Source organism: Ammodytes marinus, assembly GCF_949987685.1.
Source record: "Ammodytes marinus genome assembly, chromosome: 4".
Classification (NCBI taxonomy): Eukaryota; Metazoa; Chordata; class Actinopteri; order Uranoscopiformes; family Ammodytidae; genus Ammodytes; species Ammodytes marinus.
Genome location: NC_137233.1, coordinates 1,265,284 through 1,282,783, shown reverse-complemented (window position 1 = coordinate 1,282,783; position 17,500 = coordinate 1,265,284). Strand labels below are relative to the sequence as shown.

The 17,500-nt window shown below is 41.0% G+C and overlaps 2 protein-coding genes across 2 annotated transcripts in view; both read left to right on the top strand.

The window, feature by feature from the left end:
• The window catches only part of manf (mesencephalic astrocyte-derived neurotrophic factor), an 8,233-nt gene extending 5,566 nt beyond the window's left edge, over positions 1–2,667 (top strand). The window contains exon 4 of the mRNA XM_080026968.1: positions 1,171–2,667. Within this exon, the coding sequence (XP_079883094.1) occupies positions 1,171–1,355 (185 nt within the window). The 3' untranslated portion in view covers positions 1,356–2,667. The remainder of the gene's footprint in view (positions 1–1,170) is intronic.
• A 3,599-nt stretch (positions 2,668–6,266) lies between these two features.
• Positions 6,267–17,500, top strand: part of rbm15b (RNA binding motif protein 15B) — a 14,172-nt gene continuing 2,938 nt past the window's right edge. Inside the window, exons 1-6 of the mRNA XM_080026948.1 lie at positions 6,267–6,848; positions 8,944–9,104; positions 12,011–13,163; positions 13,527–13,641; positions 15,599–15,819; positions 16,343–16,618. Coding sequence (XP_079883074.1) covers positions 6,588–6,848; positions 8,944–9,104; positions 12,011–13,163; positions 13,527–13,641; positions 15,599–15,819; positions 16,343–16,618 — 2,187 coding nt within the window. The 5' untranslated portion in view covers positions 6,267–6,587. The remainder of the gene's footprint in view (positions 6,849–8,943; positions 9,105–12,010; positions 13,164–13,526; positions 13,642–15,598; positions 15,820–16,342; positions 16,619–17,500) is intronic.

Below are 17,500 nucleotides of genomic sequence, written 5' to 3'. Positions count from 1 at the left end.
AAGCCGTCACAGCCAATGTGCCAAGACCCAAAAAGTTCACGTAGCGAATGTATTGAAAAAAAATTATTACGTCTAGGGATGTGAATGTCGTGTTTGCTGCTGCTGTGTGTGTGTGTGTGTTCAGACTTTAGAATTTGCATCAAAGCCTTTTTGATAATAGAAACGAGAGGCTTTAATTAAACGCTGTCCATGCTTCGGAGGTGAATGTAACTTACTTATCATTTAGCCGTCAAACCACAGAGTTTTTCTGAACGGCGGTCTCCCGGTCTCGTAGAGGAATGTTATGACTTTATGCTGCTTATTCTGCACTGCACTGTTGACCCACACCGGACTCTTAAAGCTGTGGTGGAGAATTTGGGTAGAAAATAGCAGTTGGGATAGAGATTTGAACAGTTGACACTCCCAACAGCCAATAAGAACAGAGAATTGGATTTTTTATTTTTTTTAGAATCAGAGCCTTTTCTCTGATTGGTCAGTGTACCACTCATGTTAATTTTGACCAATCAGAAATCACATACCCCACCTTTTAAGTGAAGCTGACATTTTAATGCACATTGCAGATATTAAGCGCCCGCAGCGTGCTCACGACTCTAACTGTGTGTGTTTCTCACATAGACAAACAGACAAGGTTTAGACAAAAAAACACCTAATTGTACATTTTGGACCTTTGATTTATACTTATAAGAAAGAAGACATGTTATGGAAGATACATAGACAAGAAATCTCAAAATTGACAAGTGATTACATTATAGTAAGCATAATTTTTAATGATTTCCTAACTCTGACTGTGTGTATTTTGGTGTGTGTGTCCCGCGTATACAAACAGACAAGGTTTAGACAAACACCTTTTGATTTATACTAGTATGAAAGAAGACGCAAGTTACCGACGCAAACAGACTAAAATCTTAACAAAACATTTTTTTTAACTTTGTTTTTATGATTATGTCCTAATTCTGTAGCCGGCTTTTGTGTGTCATAGACAAATAACATGACTTGACGGACGTTAAGTCAAATAAACGCCTAAAATGTACATTATGGAACTTTGATTTATACTAGTATGAAAGAAGACATGTTATGGAAGATACATAGAAAGAAAAAAATACTTTTTTCTAATGATTATTATGTCCTAACTCTAACTGTGTGTGTTTTTATTGTGTGTCCGTCACACAGACAAACAGCTGGACCTGACCAACGTGGACCTGAAGAAGCTGAAGGTGAAAGATCTGAAGAAGATCCTGGAGGAGTGGGGCGAGAGCTGCAAAGGCTGCGCAGAGAAAACCGACTTCATCCGCAAGATCACCGAGCTGATGCCCACCTACGCGCCGGCCGCCGCCAAGGCACGGACTGACCTCTAACCGTGTCACCAGGGACAACGGACTGACCTCTAACCGTAACCAGGGACATTCACACACACACACACATTAATACACAGAGACACGCACACACACGCACACACACACACACACACAATAATACACAGAGGCACGCACACACACACACACACACATTAATACACACACACAAATAAACACACACACAACAGCTACACACATTGATACACACACACACACACACACACACGCGCACACAACCGCTACACACATTAATACATACACACATAGACACACACACACACATTTGTACACACATAGACACACAACAGCTACAAACACACACAGGCACAGACAGACACACACGGATGCATACGCAACTAAACACACACACATTGATACACGCATACACAGATAGCAACTTAACACATACACAACAGCTACACACATAACTACACACACACACACAACTACATACCCTTTTGGACTTGAATCAGGATCAGACTACAACTACACACACACAGACACACGCACGCACACACACGCACACAGAGAGACACACACACAAACACACATGTTTGTACGGCTATTCTTGTGAGGACATTCTTTGACATAATGCATTCCCTGGTTAGGGTGAGGTCTCAAACTCAAAATTGTTCTCACAAAAATAGTTACACACACACACACACACACACACACACACACACACACACACACACACACACACACACACACCTCTTTTTGGACTTGAATCGGGACCAGTTGGCGATCCAGTGAGGAGGAGACAGAGACATATTTGTGGACGTTTAAGATATTCAAAAGGCCAAAACTGTAATAACTTCTTATCCTGAGTGTGAGGAGACGGACTTCCCACAGCAGCACTGATTAAAGGGCAAAACAACTTTCAGATACTTTTTCTGTTTATGAATTCAATACATTTCAATGTACGTTGACTAACAGGACTAATACAGGTGCATCTTTAAGAAAAAAAAAAAGAAAAGAAAGCAAAATCATGGAAAATTCTTGCCTAGGCTCTGTAAACGGGCATGTTGCTAGCTACGGTGGTTGGTTATCATACCAGTTTAAAGAGCCTATACTTTGTATTAAGACGCAGCCTAGATTTTTTTTTTTCAGTGCGCACACACACACACACACAGTACAGACACACAGTACAGACACACAGTACAGACAGGTAGTGGATTATGAGGAGATATTCACTGATTTTGACAGAAAGGGATTTTGACAACTAGCTTTTCACACACACACACACACACACACACACACACACACACACACACACACACACACACACACACACACACAACCAACCACACAATTGCTGCCTCCATCTTAAAATTATGGATTTTTTTTTAACTTTTTTTCATTATATTATAATTTTCTCAGATGCACCTGTATATTCTACAAGCGTTGATATATTTTGATGAGACTAAATTTCACGGAACCGCTTCCACCTCTGCAAATGCCACCTGGACACAATCGCAACGCCAAGATGCTGCTTTACTATATGGGGAAATAGATGGGTTTCATTTTTTCTTTGTAATTTTCCTCTCACTTACATAGGGAATAGTAATGGGGCCAAGGGGGTGATAACAATACTAGAATAGGACTTTTTTTCATTATATACTTCAAGACAAAAAAAGGTCGAAATAACAAGAATAAACTCGGTAGTTCAAGTAAAGTTGGAAAGATGCTGACGGATTAAAATTTGAAAGTTAAATGTTATTAAAATCCAAACTTCTTCATATTTGCTGTGGTCATAAGACAGACAGACAGACAGACAGACAGACAGACAGACAGACAGACAGACAGACAGACAGACAGACAGACAGACAGACAGACAGACAGACAGACAGACAGACAGACAGACAGACAGACAGACAGACAGACAGACAGACAGACAGACAGACAGACAGACAGACAGACAGACAGACAGACAGACAGACAGACAGACGGGCAGACAGGCAATGGGCTCCAACCTCATTTGAACTGGAAGCAGACGTCCTCTAAGCTCCACTAATAGCATGTCTCTCTATGTGCAGCGGGCTGTGAGACGAGAGCACAGGGGCCGTCTACAAAGGGAAACGCCCAAGAGAAACATATTCAATAAAACCTTCACTCTCATACAGTGCAGTTATTAGTGGAGTTTAGAGGTTACAGATTAAATTTATAGTAAATTTTTTGCAGAAATAAATGTCTGTTACATTCAAGACATCGCCAAACGAGTTGTACACAAAGTTGATTAAGCCTATTATCAGCTCCACAAAACTCTCTCTGTATTTCTCAGTATGGCAGCGTTTACAAACTGGTGTCTCTACTGATATTGGGGTGAGGTATTTATTTTTATTTTCACCTCATGGGAGGAATTTTTTCATCAGTTTTTCAGTTGTAAATCTGTTGTACAATCTTTGAAATCATGCTGTCCACCTTCACAAACCACCCGCAGTAAAATCCAATCAGGAACTTTGGAAACTAAAATCATTGAAATTTAAAAAAAAATATATATATACAGCTCTGGAAAAAATTAAGAGACCAGTCTGGATTTTTTCTTAAATCTTCATCTCTACATAACTTAATAGAAATGCTCTCAATGACAAAAAATATATTGGAATTTGGTAGAAATGTTGTCAGTAGTTTATTTTATAAAACCAAAATGTTCATTCTACTCAAACATAGGCCTATAAATAGTAAAACGAGACACTGAACATTTGGAGTGGTCTCTTAATTTTTTCCAGAGCTGTATATACCTAAAAAAATATCTTAAAGGTGAAACTGAATTGGTCTACAACACCCGCCTCAGTCTTTAGTGTCTTTGAGATGACACAACATATTCTTTATTGTAGGATGTCGGCCTAAACTAAGGAACTGAACATGATAGGACGGTTTGGGACGCTCGATAACCGAGTTGATATGGGAAATGTAAACGCTGTTTGTTATATACGACTGTACTGTTCTACTTTTTCATTAAAATATGAAAAAAAACTCTGTTATATGTTTAGTTTTGTGATTTCACTTTATTTATACAGGCAAGTTGTTATTTACAATGGCGGTCTGTTTAAAGCTGGGGTGGAGGATTTGGGGAGAAAATGGCAGTTGGGATAGAGATTCAAATCCAAATACCTCAACCGCTCCACTTGTTCTCTTTGGTCCCTCCCCTATGGTCCCTCCCTGACACGCTCTTCTACACCAACAAAGTCGTGCCAAAGTGAATGGACAGTCCCAACAGCCAATAAGAACAGAGAATCGGAGCCTCGCTCTGATTGGTCAAAGTGTACAGCTCATGTTAACTTTAACCAATCAGAAATCACATACCCCAGCTTTAAGAACCAGAAGAGTTAGAAATACTTTGAGCCCCGGGGGGAAATAATTTGTTGCAGTTTCTCCAATTAAGAATAGAAACGCGTAGAGAAACAAGTGTTAGGAATATGTGCTTAAAGGAATACTTCACCCATACGGAACCGGCGTTCCATCATTATAAAATCACTATTATAATATAATGAAGGAGGTTTTTCTTCCCTCAGTCTTCCCTTGGCCCAGCTGTCCTGTTAATCCTAACCCTATGTCACACTAGTGTCATTAAAAGCATTTTCATTAAAGGTGCAGTGTGTAATATGACATCATCAAGAAAGTTCTACAAAGTTCTAGAATGCAACACTCCCTGGGTAACCCCAACCCTTTCGAATAATAACAGAAGCTATTGTGGCCTTCAAGGACAAGAACAATTCTACATTTTAAACAATGCACCTGATGACATTCCAACTATGACACTTTCATGATGGCGGCACTAGGCCTTGGTCCAAAATATGCAGAAATATGGACATTTATGAGACCCTTTCTAAGGGAGAAAAAAAAGCTATTATGCACTAAATGAAATGTACTTATGGATATTATAATTACTTTCTACCAAATCTGCTAGGAAATAAAACCCACAATTCTACACGCTGTACCTTTAAGTAATGTAGAGATGAAGATTCAAGAATAATCCAGACTCTTAATCCAGGTCTCTTGATTTTTTTCCAGAGCTGTATGTGTCCGGAGTGAAATATTAGTTGCTAACTTCTTAGTGGAGGTGAACTAAAAAGGCAAACTATTTAAATACAAAGCGATATATTGTAGATTTTTTCCCACTAAAATTCAAGCACTTTTCCAGCAATTTTCTCTTAATAAAAAAAAACTACTTTTCCAAGGACCCTGAACCCTTAGATATTATGTTTATTGACAATCAATTGAACATGTATTTAAATCCCGTATAAACAGGTGATTCCTGTGTTGTATTCATTTCTGAGGCTGATTTTGATTCACATAACGTGGGAGCTATTGAAGAAAAATTTAAAAAATAAATAAATAAACTATATAAATCAACTACTTAATATATCTTTACATCATCATTTACTATTGTGTTAAGACCATAGATAGTATATGTTTCTACAGTAGCACAGAACGGACAAACTTAACTTAAAGGCCTTACAGGTTTTTATATATAGTGGGCGTCCTGGGGAAATGCACCTGTTGGAAGACCAAGAAGAAGAAGAAGTACTATAGAATAAATAACTAAATACATCTTCACCTCATCACTTGATATTGTGGGACAGACTTGAGGCAGTGGTGGATGATGCCATCTTTAGTAACTATAGCTTCTTGTCCTTGAAGGCCACCGTAGCTTCTGTAAATTCTCCCCCAAAGGAAGGGGTTAGCAAGGGAGTGTTGACATATTACAACTTCCACCACTTGACGCCACTTTATCTGCTAATATTACACACTAACGGCACCTTTTAAAACGACTCTTTTTGTGTATGTTTGTACAGAAAGCGATTCAAAAACAAATCGCGTGACTACGTCATTACGTACGCTTACGCTCCATGGTCCCCGCCCTCCAAGGGGGGAGAGAGCGCACATTCCTATTGTCCAAGATGGCCGCGTAGGAGCAAATCCTCCGATGCTGCTATGTTTTTAAACCAGTTTACGCTTTTATTAACGATATACATGTAATTATTCACTCGTGGTAGGGTTACTGTGCGCTCGCCTAAGCTGCCGTAAACCTAGCTTTGTCGGGTAGCACCATCGGACGCAAGGAAACATTGTTATCCATCCATTGAAAAGGGGAGCCTATCCAAAAAAAAAAAAAAAAGAAGAATTTTCATTGCCAACGACTTGCTCGCTACGGTTGTAATTCTCCTGCATATGAATGAATGACATATTATAAACAAATCTCGACTCGATAACCGGTGGTGTGGAGATATGAAGAGGCAGGCGGCCAGAGATGCTAGCCCGCCCAGGGGCCTCGCCAAGCGGATCCGGGAGAGGGAGCGAGAGAGGGAGAGGGAGAGTAGCACCAGACGGGAGAGGGCAGCGGTCGCTCTGGAACTACAACACCGACATGAGCTCACTATTCTCGGGCGGCCTGCGCTGCGAACCACGCCGGCTGCTGTGGAGCTACCGACAGCCAGGCCGGGAACTCTGGAGTACAAAACCCTGCTCATAAGCAACCTAGGCTCACAGGTAAAGTAGGAATATCTATCTATCTATCTATCTATCTATCTATCTATCTATCTATCTATCTATCTATCTATCTATCTATCTATCTATCTATCTATCTATCTATCTATCTATCTATCTATCTATCTATCTGTCTGTCTGTCTGTCTGTCTGTCTGTCTGTCTGTCTGTCTGTCTGTCTGTCTGTCTGTCTGTCTGTCTGTCTGTCTGTCTGTCTGTCTGTCTGTCTGTCTGTCTGTCATGTGTTTCGTGTGCATAAATAATAAGCAACCTAGGTCTGTGTTAATAAATGTTGACTGATATTTATGTATTACTATGAAATACAACAACACAATTACAGAAGCGAGCAATCAATCTGTGAATAAAAAGTCAAGTGGTATTTCAATAGGTGAATTGTAACTTTCAACGACAGAAAGACAGACAGACAGATAGATATATAGACAGACAGACAGACAGACAGACAGACAGACAGACAGACAGGCAGGCAGACAGACAGACAGACAGGCAGGCAGACAGACAGACAGAAAGACATACAGATAGACAGACAGACAGACAGAAAGACATACAGACAGATAGACAGACATAAAGACAGATAGATAGACAGACAGACATACAGATAGACATACAGATAGACAGACAGACAGACAGACAGACAGACAGAAAGACATACTGTTGAGATAGGCGCATAATCATTAATACAGGCAGATAGACATACAGATAGACAGACAGACAGACAGACAGACAGGCAGACAGACAGACAGACTATTTGATTGGGAGAATTCAATATTTAACCATAAGTATGAAGTATTGGGGGATTTAAGCCCTATTCGTTTAAAAAGTAGCTCCGTCACATTCTCCTCCTGCTTTACTGTATGTTACGTTTGATCGTTTCTTCGATGTCAAGCTTAAAGACCTACTTCACCGGTGGGAATATGAAGGTCTATTGAACTCTGAGATCCTATTTAGTATAAATGTGCAAACAAAATTGAAATCGGTTCATCCTAGCCTGAGAAAAGGCAGAAAGAGTGTTTTATGGTCTCACTGTCTAACCCTGCATTTTCCCATGCGTGACATCACAGTAAGAAAAATGTAGGGTTAGGATTAACAGTACAGCTGGGCCAAGGGAAGACTGAGGGAAGACTGAGGGAAGAAAAACCTCATTCATTATATTATAATAGTGATTTTATAATGATAGAACGCCGGTTCCGTATGGGTGATGTATTCCTTTAACCGTTGTTAAACTGCTACAAGTGTCTATGGAAGTCTCTTCAGGCCAGTGAAAGAAAATACATAAGATCAAAATGTTGTCTTGATAATAAAAATATCCCCATGTTCAGTGTTCAGTCATAACGATCAAAACAAATGTATTTATAGAATAGAACATTCAAAACAACAGATGACCAAATTGCGAGAAAAAAAGACGGAGAAAACGTGTGCTGTGCATGCGTTTAACAAAACCCTAACCGTGTGTGTGTGTGTGTGTGTGTGTGTGTGTGTGTGTGTGTGTGTGTGTGTGTGTGTGTGTGTGTGTGTGTGTGTGTGTGTGTGTGTGTGTGTGTGTGTGTGTGTGTGTGTGTGTGTGTGTGTGTGTGTGTGTGTGTGTGTGTGTGTGTGTGTGTGTGTGTGTGTGTGTGTGTGTGTGTGTGTGTAATAAGTTATAACCCCCTAACCATATCCTTCTCTCTCTCAGGTGTCTGTCTGTGAGTTAGTGTGTGTGAGTGAGTGAGTGACTGTGTGTGTGTGTGTGTTTGTGTGTGTGAGTGACTGTGTGTGTGTGTGTGTGTGTGTGTGTGTGTGTGTGAGCTAGCGTGTGTGTGTGTAATAACCCCTATCCGTATCCTTCTCTCTCTCAGGTGTCTGTCTGTCTGTCTGTCTGTCTGTCTGTCTGTCTGTCTGTGTGTGTGTGAGCTAGCGTGTGTGTGTGTGTGTGTGTGTGTGTGTGTGTGTGTGTGTGTGTGTGTGTGTGTGTGTGTGAGCTAGCGTGTGTGTATGTGTGTGTGTGTGTGTGAGCTAGCGTGTGTGTGTGTGTGTGTAATAACCCCCTCTAGGTTAGATCTAGTGTGTGTGTTTAATAAATCCTTCTCCTTCTCCGCCCCCAGGTGTCAGACGAGGACGTGGAAGACGCTTTGTTCCACGAGTTTAAGAAGTTTGGCGACGTGAGCGTGAAGCTGTCGCACACGCCGGAGCTCGGCCGCATCGCGTACGTCAACTTCAGACACCCAGAGGATGCCAAGGAGGCGCGGCACGCCAAGACAGCCAGGTAGTCTGTCTGTCTGTCTGTCTGTCTGTGTGTCTGTCTGTCTGTCTGTCTGTCTGTCTGTGTGTCTGTCTGTCTGTCTGTCTGTCTGTGTGTCTGTGTGTCTGTCTGTCTGTCTGTCTGTCTGTCTGTCTGTCTGTCTGTCTGTCTGAGGCTCGGCACGCCAAGACAGCCAGGTCTGTGTGTGTGGGGTTGGGATGTGTGTGTCTGTGGGGGGGAGGGGTGTGTGTGTCTGTGGGGGGGGGGGGGGTGTGTGTGTAGGGGTGGTGTCTGTGTGTGGATGTGTGGAGTGTGTGTGTGTGTGTGTGTGTGTGTGTAGGGGTGTGTGTGTGTGGGGGGGTGGGGGTGTGTCTGTGTGTGTGTGTAGGGGTGGTCTGTGTGTGTGTGTAGGAGGGGAGGGGGGGTTGTGTGTGTGTGTGTGTGTGTGTGTGACATTGAATTCTGGGTTTGGTCTGTTAGGGATATATATATATATGTCTTTTTAAAGGTGGAGACAGTGAAGTATTTTATTTATCGGAGAATTTGTAGCAGTTTTCTTTATATTTAAAAAATAGATTTTGTTTACATTGTATTTGTAAGTTTAATTTAATTTGAAACACAGATCTTTAACTCTTTGTATAGATGTATGTATGTATATAATGGATATAGATATATGGAGTTGTATATTTGTATGGATTGTAAATATCATATATAACATATCAAATATAGTATAACAAATTGTATAGATTTGTAAAAGAGATTATAAGGAACACAGGAAGCTAATATAAACATGAATTATTGAGCTGTGGAAAAGGGGGTAGGATTAAATAAGTTATACTTCTTCCTGCTCCTTTTCAGGCATATCAATTCAATATGTTATTTGTCTATTTTTGTTTATGCTTTTCATTTTATTTTAATTTTTTTTGTAAATGTTGATATGTCTGAAATAAATTGAATCAATCAATCAAAAAAAACTAATCAAACTCATGTTCCTTAAAACAAAGTTATATATTTTGCATTTTTCCTCTTAACTGCGAACCGAACTGTGTTTCATTTAATGTTAAAGTCAGCGGCCAGGTGGATCCTATGGAAGTAAATGAGTGTCATCGGATTTTGAAAATAAAAAGCCATTGAATTTTAAGCACAATATTTATTCATTGAAATAATGTATCTGAATTTGTTTGCCTCTGAATTTAACTCATTACATTTTAAACAACTAATTTTCACCTTTATTTTATAATGTTCTCAAATTCAAAATCTAATTTTCAACGTTAAAACAATTCAACGTGCCAAATTCAACTGCAAAATCCCATGTATGAAATTCAGAGTAAAACTTTGGGGACCCAAGGAAGAGCAATCGATCATAGATGTTAGATCGCGTTCAAACAAAGAGAGCCAGTGGGAATATTAGCTCGTTGCCTTGGATACCCCTGACTGATGCAGGAAGGCAAAGCAGGTTTTAGCCATGTCAAACGGCAACGCAAGTAACGATGGTGCTTCGGTGAGTACAAACATGTTTCTACATAGGGGAGAATATAATGGCTAGCATGGCTTTTTTTAACGTTTAATATTTGATTTTGAATTTGAGAACATTATAAAATAAAGGTGAAAATGAGTTGTTTAAAATGGAATGAGTTAAATTCAGAGGGAAAAAATTCAGATAGGTTATTTCAATGCATAAATATTCAGTGCTTAAAATTCAATGGCTTTTTATTTTCAAAATCCGATGACACTCATTTACTTTCATAGGAGTCCCCTAAAGCTGACGAATGTTTAACTGTTGAGTAATTAAACTCATGTTCCCTTATCACAAACAAGACGTTATTTTTTTGCATATTTCCTCAAAACCGAGATACCTTCCGAACTGTGACATTTGTGTACCGCAGCACCCCCTCTGAAAAATCTCCCTTTCTCCACTGTTCTAAATGGTAAATGGACTTGACTTATATAGCGCCTTCTAGCCGATTTTCTCAGCCCCAAAGCGCTTTACATATCTTACCACATTCACCCATTCATACACACACTCATACACTAGGTTGGCGTTACAATCAAAAATAAGTTTTTCTCCGATCCACAGTGAAATAGATTAAAAAAAACTATTTTCAGATGCTTACTATCGTGCAACTAACTTCATACAAAATTGATCGTAAAAATGACTTATCTATTTTTCATCCATTTCACTGTGGCTTGGAGAGAAACGTATTTCTGTTTGTATGTCTGGCACATATTGAGAATCTTCCTTTTCTTGCTGCCAAGCCATGTCTCTTTAGTGACAGCTAGTGTGTGTGTGTGTGTGTGTGTGTGTATGTGTGTGTGTGTGTCTGCGTGTGTGTGTGAGTTTGTGTGTGTCTGTGTGTGTATTAGTGTGTGTGTGTGTGTGTGTGTGTGTGTCTGCGTGTGTATTAGTGTGTGTGTGTGTGTCTGCGTGTGTATTAGTGTGTGTGTGTGTGTGTGTGTGTCTGCGTGTGTATTAGTGTGTGTGTGTGTGTGTCTGCGTGTGTATATGTGTGTATGTGTATGTCTCTGTGCATGTCTATGGGGGTGGGAGGGTTTTTGGGTTCTTTTAAATTTTCTTCTCTTGATTTTATTTACTGTTTTTCTATTTCTCAGTTGTTGTTTTTAATCTCTATAAAGCACCTTGAGCTACTTCTGTGTGAAAAGCGCGATACAAATAAAAATGTATTTGAAATTGATTTAGCCAGGTCTGTGTGTGTGTGTGTGTGTGTGTTTAGGTGGTCTGTGTGTGTGTGTGTGTGTGTAGGGGTGGTCTGTGTGTGTGTGTGTAAGGGTGGTGTGTGTGTGTGTAGGGGTGGTGTGTGTGTGTGTGTGTGTGTGTGTGTGTGTGTGTGTGTGTGTGTGTGTGTGTAGGGGTGGTCTGTGTGTGTGTGTGTGTGAAATTGATTTTGTTTTGATTTTCTCCTCCCCTCCAGGTTGGTGTTGGGCGATCGCCAGCTGAAGATTGAGCCGATGTACGTGAGGCGACGCAGTGTAACCCCCCCAGACGCCGGCTACCTCCCTCTCCACGCCCCATACCCCTACCGCCCTCGCTCCCTATCCCCGCCAGGGCCCACCGCATCGGGCAGCCGGCCTCGACACTACGCCCTGGAAACCCTGGGGCTCAGCCGGGAGAGAGAAAGGCTGCTAGACTACTATGGCATGTTGGACGAGCGTGGGCGGCCCTACGGCTTGACCCCGATGCCCGTAGTGGAAGATTTAAAACCGGAGGACGACCAGAGAGCCACTAGTAATCTGTTCATAGGAAACCTGGACGGGAACGTGACGGAGGTGGAGCTGCGGAGAGGGTTCGACAAGTACGGAATCATCGAAGACGTGACGATCAAACGGCCGGCGCGCGGGCAGGGCGGCGCCTACGCTTTCGTTAAGTTCCAGAACTTAGACCAGGCGCACCGGGCTAAAGTGGCGATGCAGGGGCGTCTCATAGGAGGGAACCCCATTAAGATCGGCTACGGGAAAGCCAACGCCACCACCAGGCTTTGGGTGGGAGGTCTGGGGCCCGGGAACTCTCTCGCGGCCCTCGCTCGGGAGTTCGATCGATTCGGCAGCATCCGAAACATCGATTACGTCAAGGGGGAGAGTTTCGCTTACATCCAGTACGAGAGTTTGGACGCGTCTCAAGCGGCGTGCACACAGATGAGAGGGTTTCCGTTGGGAGGTCCCGAGAGACGGCTAAGAGTCGATTTCGCCAAAGTTGAAGAAATCCCTCCGTCCACTTCGAGGCCTTTTCCAACGGGGTACCAGCCAGCCGTGTCCGTCCCGCCCCAGCCACACTACGAGGTCGTGGGGGAAACGTACAACAGACATAGAAGCCTGGAGAGAGAGCTAAGGGCAGTGTCTCGCGTTTCCCCACCCGGACACGGCCTTATGCCTCAGAGGGAGAGAGATAGGGATAGAGAGAGGGATAGAGAGAGGGAGAGAGACAGGGCTGTGTTGCTGGAGAGAGATTTCCCCGTCACCAGTTTGGACCGGAGAGCAGCGGCGGTGGAAGCGTTCGGACGCAGCGGACGGCCAGCGAGGAGCCGGAGCAGAAGCCGAGAACGCTGGATTAAAGAACGGGAGGGAAAGGCAAGTTTTACTTTTTTTTTTTTTTTTTAAGATAATTTTTTGGGCATTTTCAAGCTTTATTAGATAGTACAGAGTTGAAATGAGGAGACAGAGAGAGAGAGAGAGAGAGAGAGAGGGGAGGATGACCTGCAGTAAAGGTCCACGGGTCAGATTTGAACCCGCGACCACTGCAACGAAGGCCAGAGCCAATATGGTACACGCCCTATCCACTACACCACCGGAGCGCCCCAAGGGAAATGGTTCTTTGAGATAACGTTCTTTGAGAAAACTTAAATCTTTCTTCGTTTACTGGTGGTTTTTAAGTGGCATTAAAAGGGGATAAATAACCCCGTAATGTTATCATCTGTCTGTCTTTGTTTCCAGGAGAGAGAAGAGAGGAGGACGCGGAGGAGAAGCAGGAGCCCCTCTGGTGAGCGTCCCAACCCGACAGAGAAGGACCGCGCCAGGCAGAGGCTGCGTGGGGCCGGGGGCGGTGGAGGTACGTGGTTACAGCTTACCACACCATATTCACTCATCTCAGTCTCTGGAAACCTTCATGTCCACTCTTAAAACTCACCTTTTTTCACAGGCTTTTACGTTTTAATGAATTGTTTTGTGTCATTGCTGTAAGTGTTTTTTTAATGTGTGCTGTTGTATTTTAATTTATGTATTTTATGTAAAGCACTTTGGTGAATTTAGGTTCTTATAAGGTGCTATATAAATAAAAGTGACCTTGACCTTATATATACAGCTCTGGAAAAAATGAAGAGACCACTCCAAATGTTCAGTGTCTCTTGTTTTACTCTTTAGAGGCATATTTTTTAGTATAATGAACATTTTGGTTTTATTCTATAAACTACTGACAACATTTCTACCAAATTTCCCCCAAAAAATATTGTCATTAAAGAGCATTTTGCCATTAAGTAATGTAGAGATGAAAATTTAAGAAAAACCCAGACTTGTCTCTTTATTTTTTAAGGTGGTATCTGTATTATATTGAATGTTTAGTTAGATATTATTAATTATTAGAAGATAACTAGACAATTATTAGATTAAGATATATATACAGCCCCGGAAAAAATGAAGAGACCAGTCTGGATTTTTCTTCAGTCTTCATCTCTACATTACTTATTGAAAATGCTCTAAATGACAATATTTTTATTGTGAATTTGGTAGAAATTTTGTCAGTAGCTTATATTATATAAAATCAAAATGTTCATTCTACTCAAACAGATGCCTATAAAGAGTGGTCTCTTCATTGTTTCCGGATCTGTATGGTGGTATTTATATTATATTGAATGTTTAGTTAGATATTATAAAAAGATTTGATTTGATTTGATTTGATTCAATTTATTTCAGACATATCAAACATACAAAACAAAATGAAAAGCATGGAAATACAATAAACAAATTATGTTTTCACAAAAAAAAAAAGAAAACAAATTATCTGTATTTCTGAGATATGCCTGATAACTAGACAATATTATTAGATAAAGATAAATATATATGGTGGTATTTATTTTACATTGAATGTTACTGGAGCCGCTAAGTGCTTATTTTCGTCAGAATCTCTCAGTTGATGATACGAGCGTGAACATTGGCCTGAGCATGAGTCTCCATGGGTCACTGGACAAGAACATTGTCTGAGACATTTGAAATTGTGAATTTGAAAATGTCCCATAGAAATTTTATGTATTGGGCTTTTTCATTAAAGGGACACTGTGTAACATTTGTAAGTAATTCATTAGCTAAAATCAATATCCTCATTCATAAATATGTCCTCATTGGTGTAAAATCACCTCTGCCAATAATCTGAATTATCCTCCTGAGCGGAGAATTACAAATATTAATATTACATTTTCTACATTGAGCAGGCAAGTCTTATGGAGGCATCCATGTATTTGGAATGTCATCAGGTGCATTGTTTAAAATTTAGAATTGTTCTTGTCCTTGAAGGCCACTGTAGCTTCTGTTATTATTCTAAAGGGTTGGGGTTACCCAGGGAGCGTTGCATTCTAGAACTTTGTAGAACTTTATTGATGATGTCATATTACACACTGCACCTTTAAAATGTTTTTTATATAAAATATAATAAATCAGGGACAAGGGGTGACATTAAATAAGTTTTTCTTCTTTTCACCCCTTTTTGAACGGGTAAAGCAAAGTGTTAGACAGTTTGTTTTAATTTGTGGTTTTCATTGTGTGTAAATATCACTTTATTGTATCTGTGTCCACTTGATTCATAATTTTATTTCATTGTTTTGTTTATTATTGCTTATTTATTCTTTTTATGTTCATTCTTGGCACATATTTGTTGTTTTTTCATACTGCCCATTAACTTATTTTTCTAGTTTTAGTCGTGTTTGTCATTGTTGGAATGTCTGCTCTACGTTCCCTTAGTTACCGCCTGGGGATAAATAAAGTTTTCTTGAATCTTGAATCTTTTTTTTTTTCAGGTGTAGGTGTGGGTCTCCATGGAGGGGGGGGTCTGCTCTCCCCTGACGCGAGCCCAGACAGAGGTGCTCGTGTTCGGGCTCCAGACTCGACCACCGAGCCCCAAGATGACCCAGGGCCCGGGTCACTGTCCGGCCGCCACCATGGCAACAAGAGAGACCATCCCAACAACCACCATCACCATAGGAACAGCGACGTCATCACAGACACTCACACAACACAGGTGTGTTTTGGGGACGGTGAAAAAAACCCATTCATGTAAAAAAAAATCGCGATTCTTATCTGCTGCAATTTCAATAGAATACTTCACCCATACGGAAACGGAGTTCTATCATTATAAAACCGCTATTATAATATAATGAATGAGGTTTTTCTTCCCTCAGTCTTCCCTTGCCCCAGCTGTCCTGATAATCCTAACCCTACTTTTTACTAGTTTGATGTCACACATGGGAAAATGTTAAGCTAATATAACAAATAGGAATTATTGAGCTGGAAAAGGGGTAGGATCAAATAAGTTTATACTTCTTCCTACTCCTTTTCAGGCATATCAATTCAATATGTAATTTGTTTATTTTTTATTTTTTTTGTGAAATCATTTGAACATATTTTTTTGTATTTTCATGCTTTTCATTTTGTTTTGTAATTTTGATATGTCTGAAATAAATTCTCTCTCTCTCTCTCTCTCTCTCTTCTCTGTCTGTCTCTCTCTCTCTCTCTCTCTCTCTCTCTCTCTCTCTCTTTCACAGATCCACTCCCCGGCGCTGCACACAGACACACACACCCACACGTCCTCCTCTCCCGGCTCGCTCTCAGAATTCGCCCAGCTGTCTCTGTCTAAGTCGTGGCACGGTTTCTTTGCCTTGAAGAACAGCAGTTTCCCCACAGACCTGTTCATGCTCGACGGCGGCCATGCCTTCTTTAGCGCCACCATGAGGGAGACGCTCAAACTGCAGAGCCACAAGCAGCCCAGCACTCTGAAGATCGCACAGCGGCTACGCATGGACCAGACACGACTAGACGAGGTACAAGATACAATTAACTTTTTTTTTTTTTTTTTTAAGATAATTTTTTTGGGGGGCATTTTCAAGCTTTATTAGACAGTACAGAGTTGAAATGGGGAGACAGAGAGACAGAGAGATATATATATAGAGAGAGAGAGCGAGAAAGAGAGGGGGGGTGGGGGGGGATGACCTGCAGTAAAGGGTTAGGATGTTTGAGTAAAGTTTTAAAACTTCCAACATTGAAAGGTGCTCTGAGGAACTTTTGCAAATCTTTTAAATTACAGCAGTAGTGTTTTTACTACGCCAGCTGTTGTTCCTGGGTGAGCGTATACCCATGACCCAAGGCATTAAGAAAAACTATATAAAAATAGAATTCTTTGTTCTGATGGTCTCGTTTGCTGTTACATGAAAAATTAGACTGTTTCAGAAATATTTAAAAGTTCCTCGTTGCATGGAACACAAATTGAAAGTTCCTCGTATCACCTTTTTAAAGATGCACTACGCAGTTTCAGGTGAGGGGGATTTGTGGTGAACTTAAAACAAACACACACACACAGAGACACATACACACACACACCATCAGAGAGACACACACACACACACACACACACAGACACACACACACACCCACAGAGTCACACACACACACACACACACACACCATCAGAGAGACAGACACACATACACACACACACACACACACACACACACACAGAGACACACACACACACACACACACACACACACACCATCAGAGAGACACACACACACACCATCACAGAGACACACACACACACACACACACACACACACACACACACACACACACACACACACACACACACATCTGTGAACTCAAGTATATATCTTTTTAATGTTTCTTTTTTTTCTTTTTTCATATGT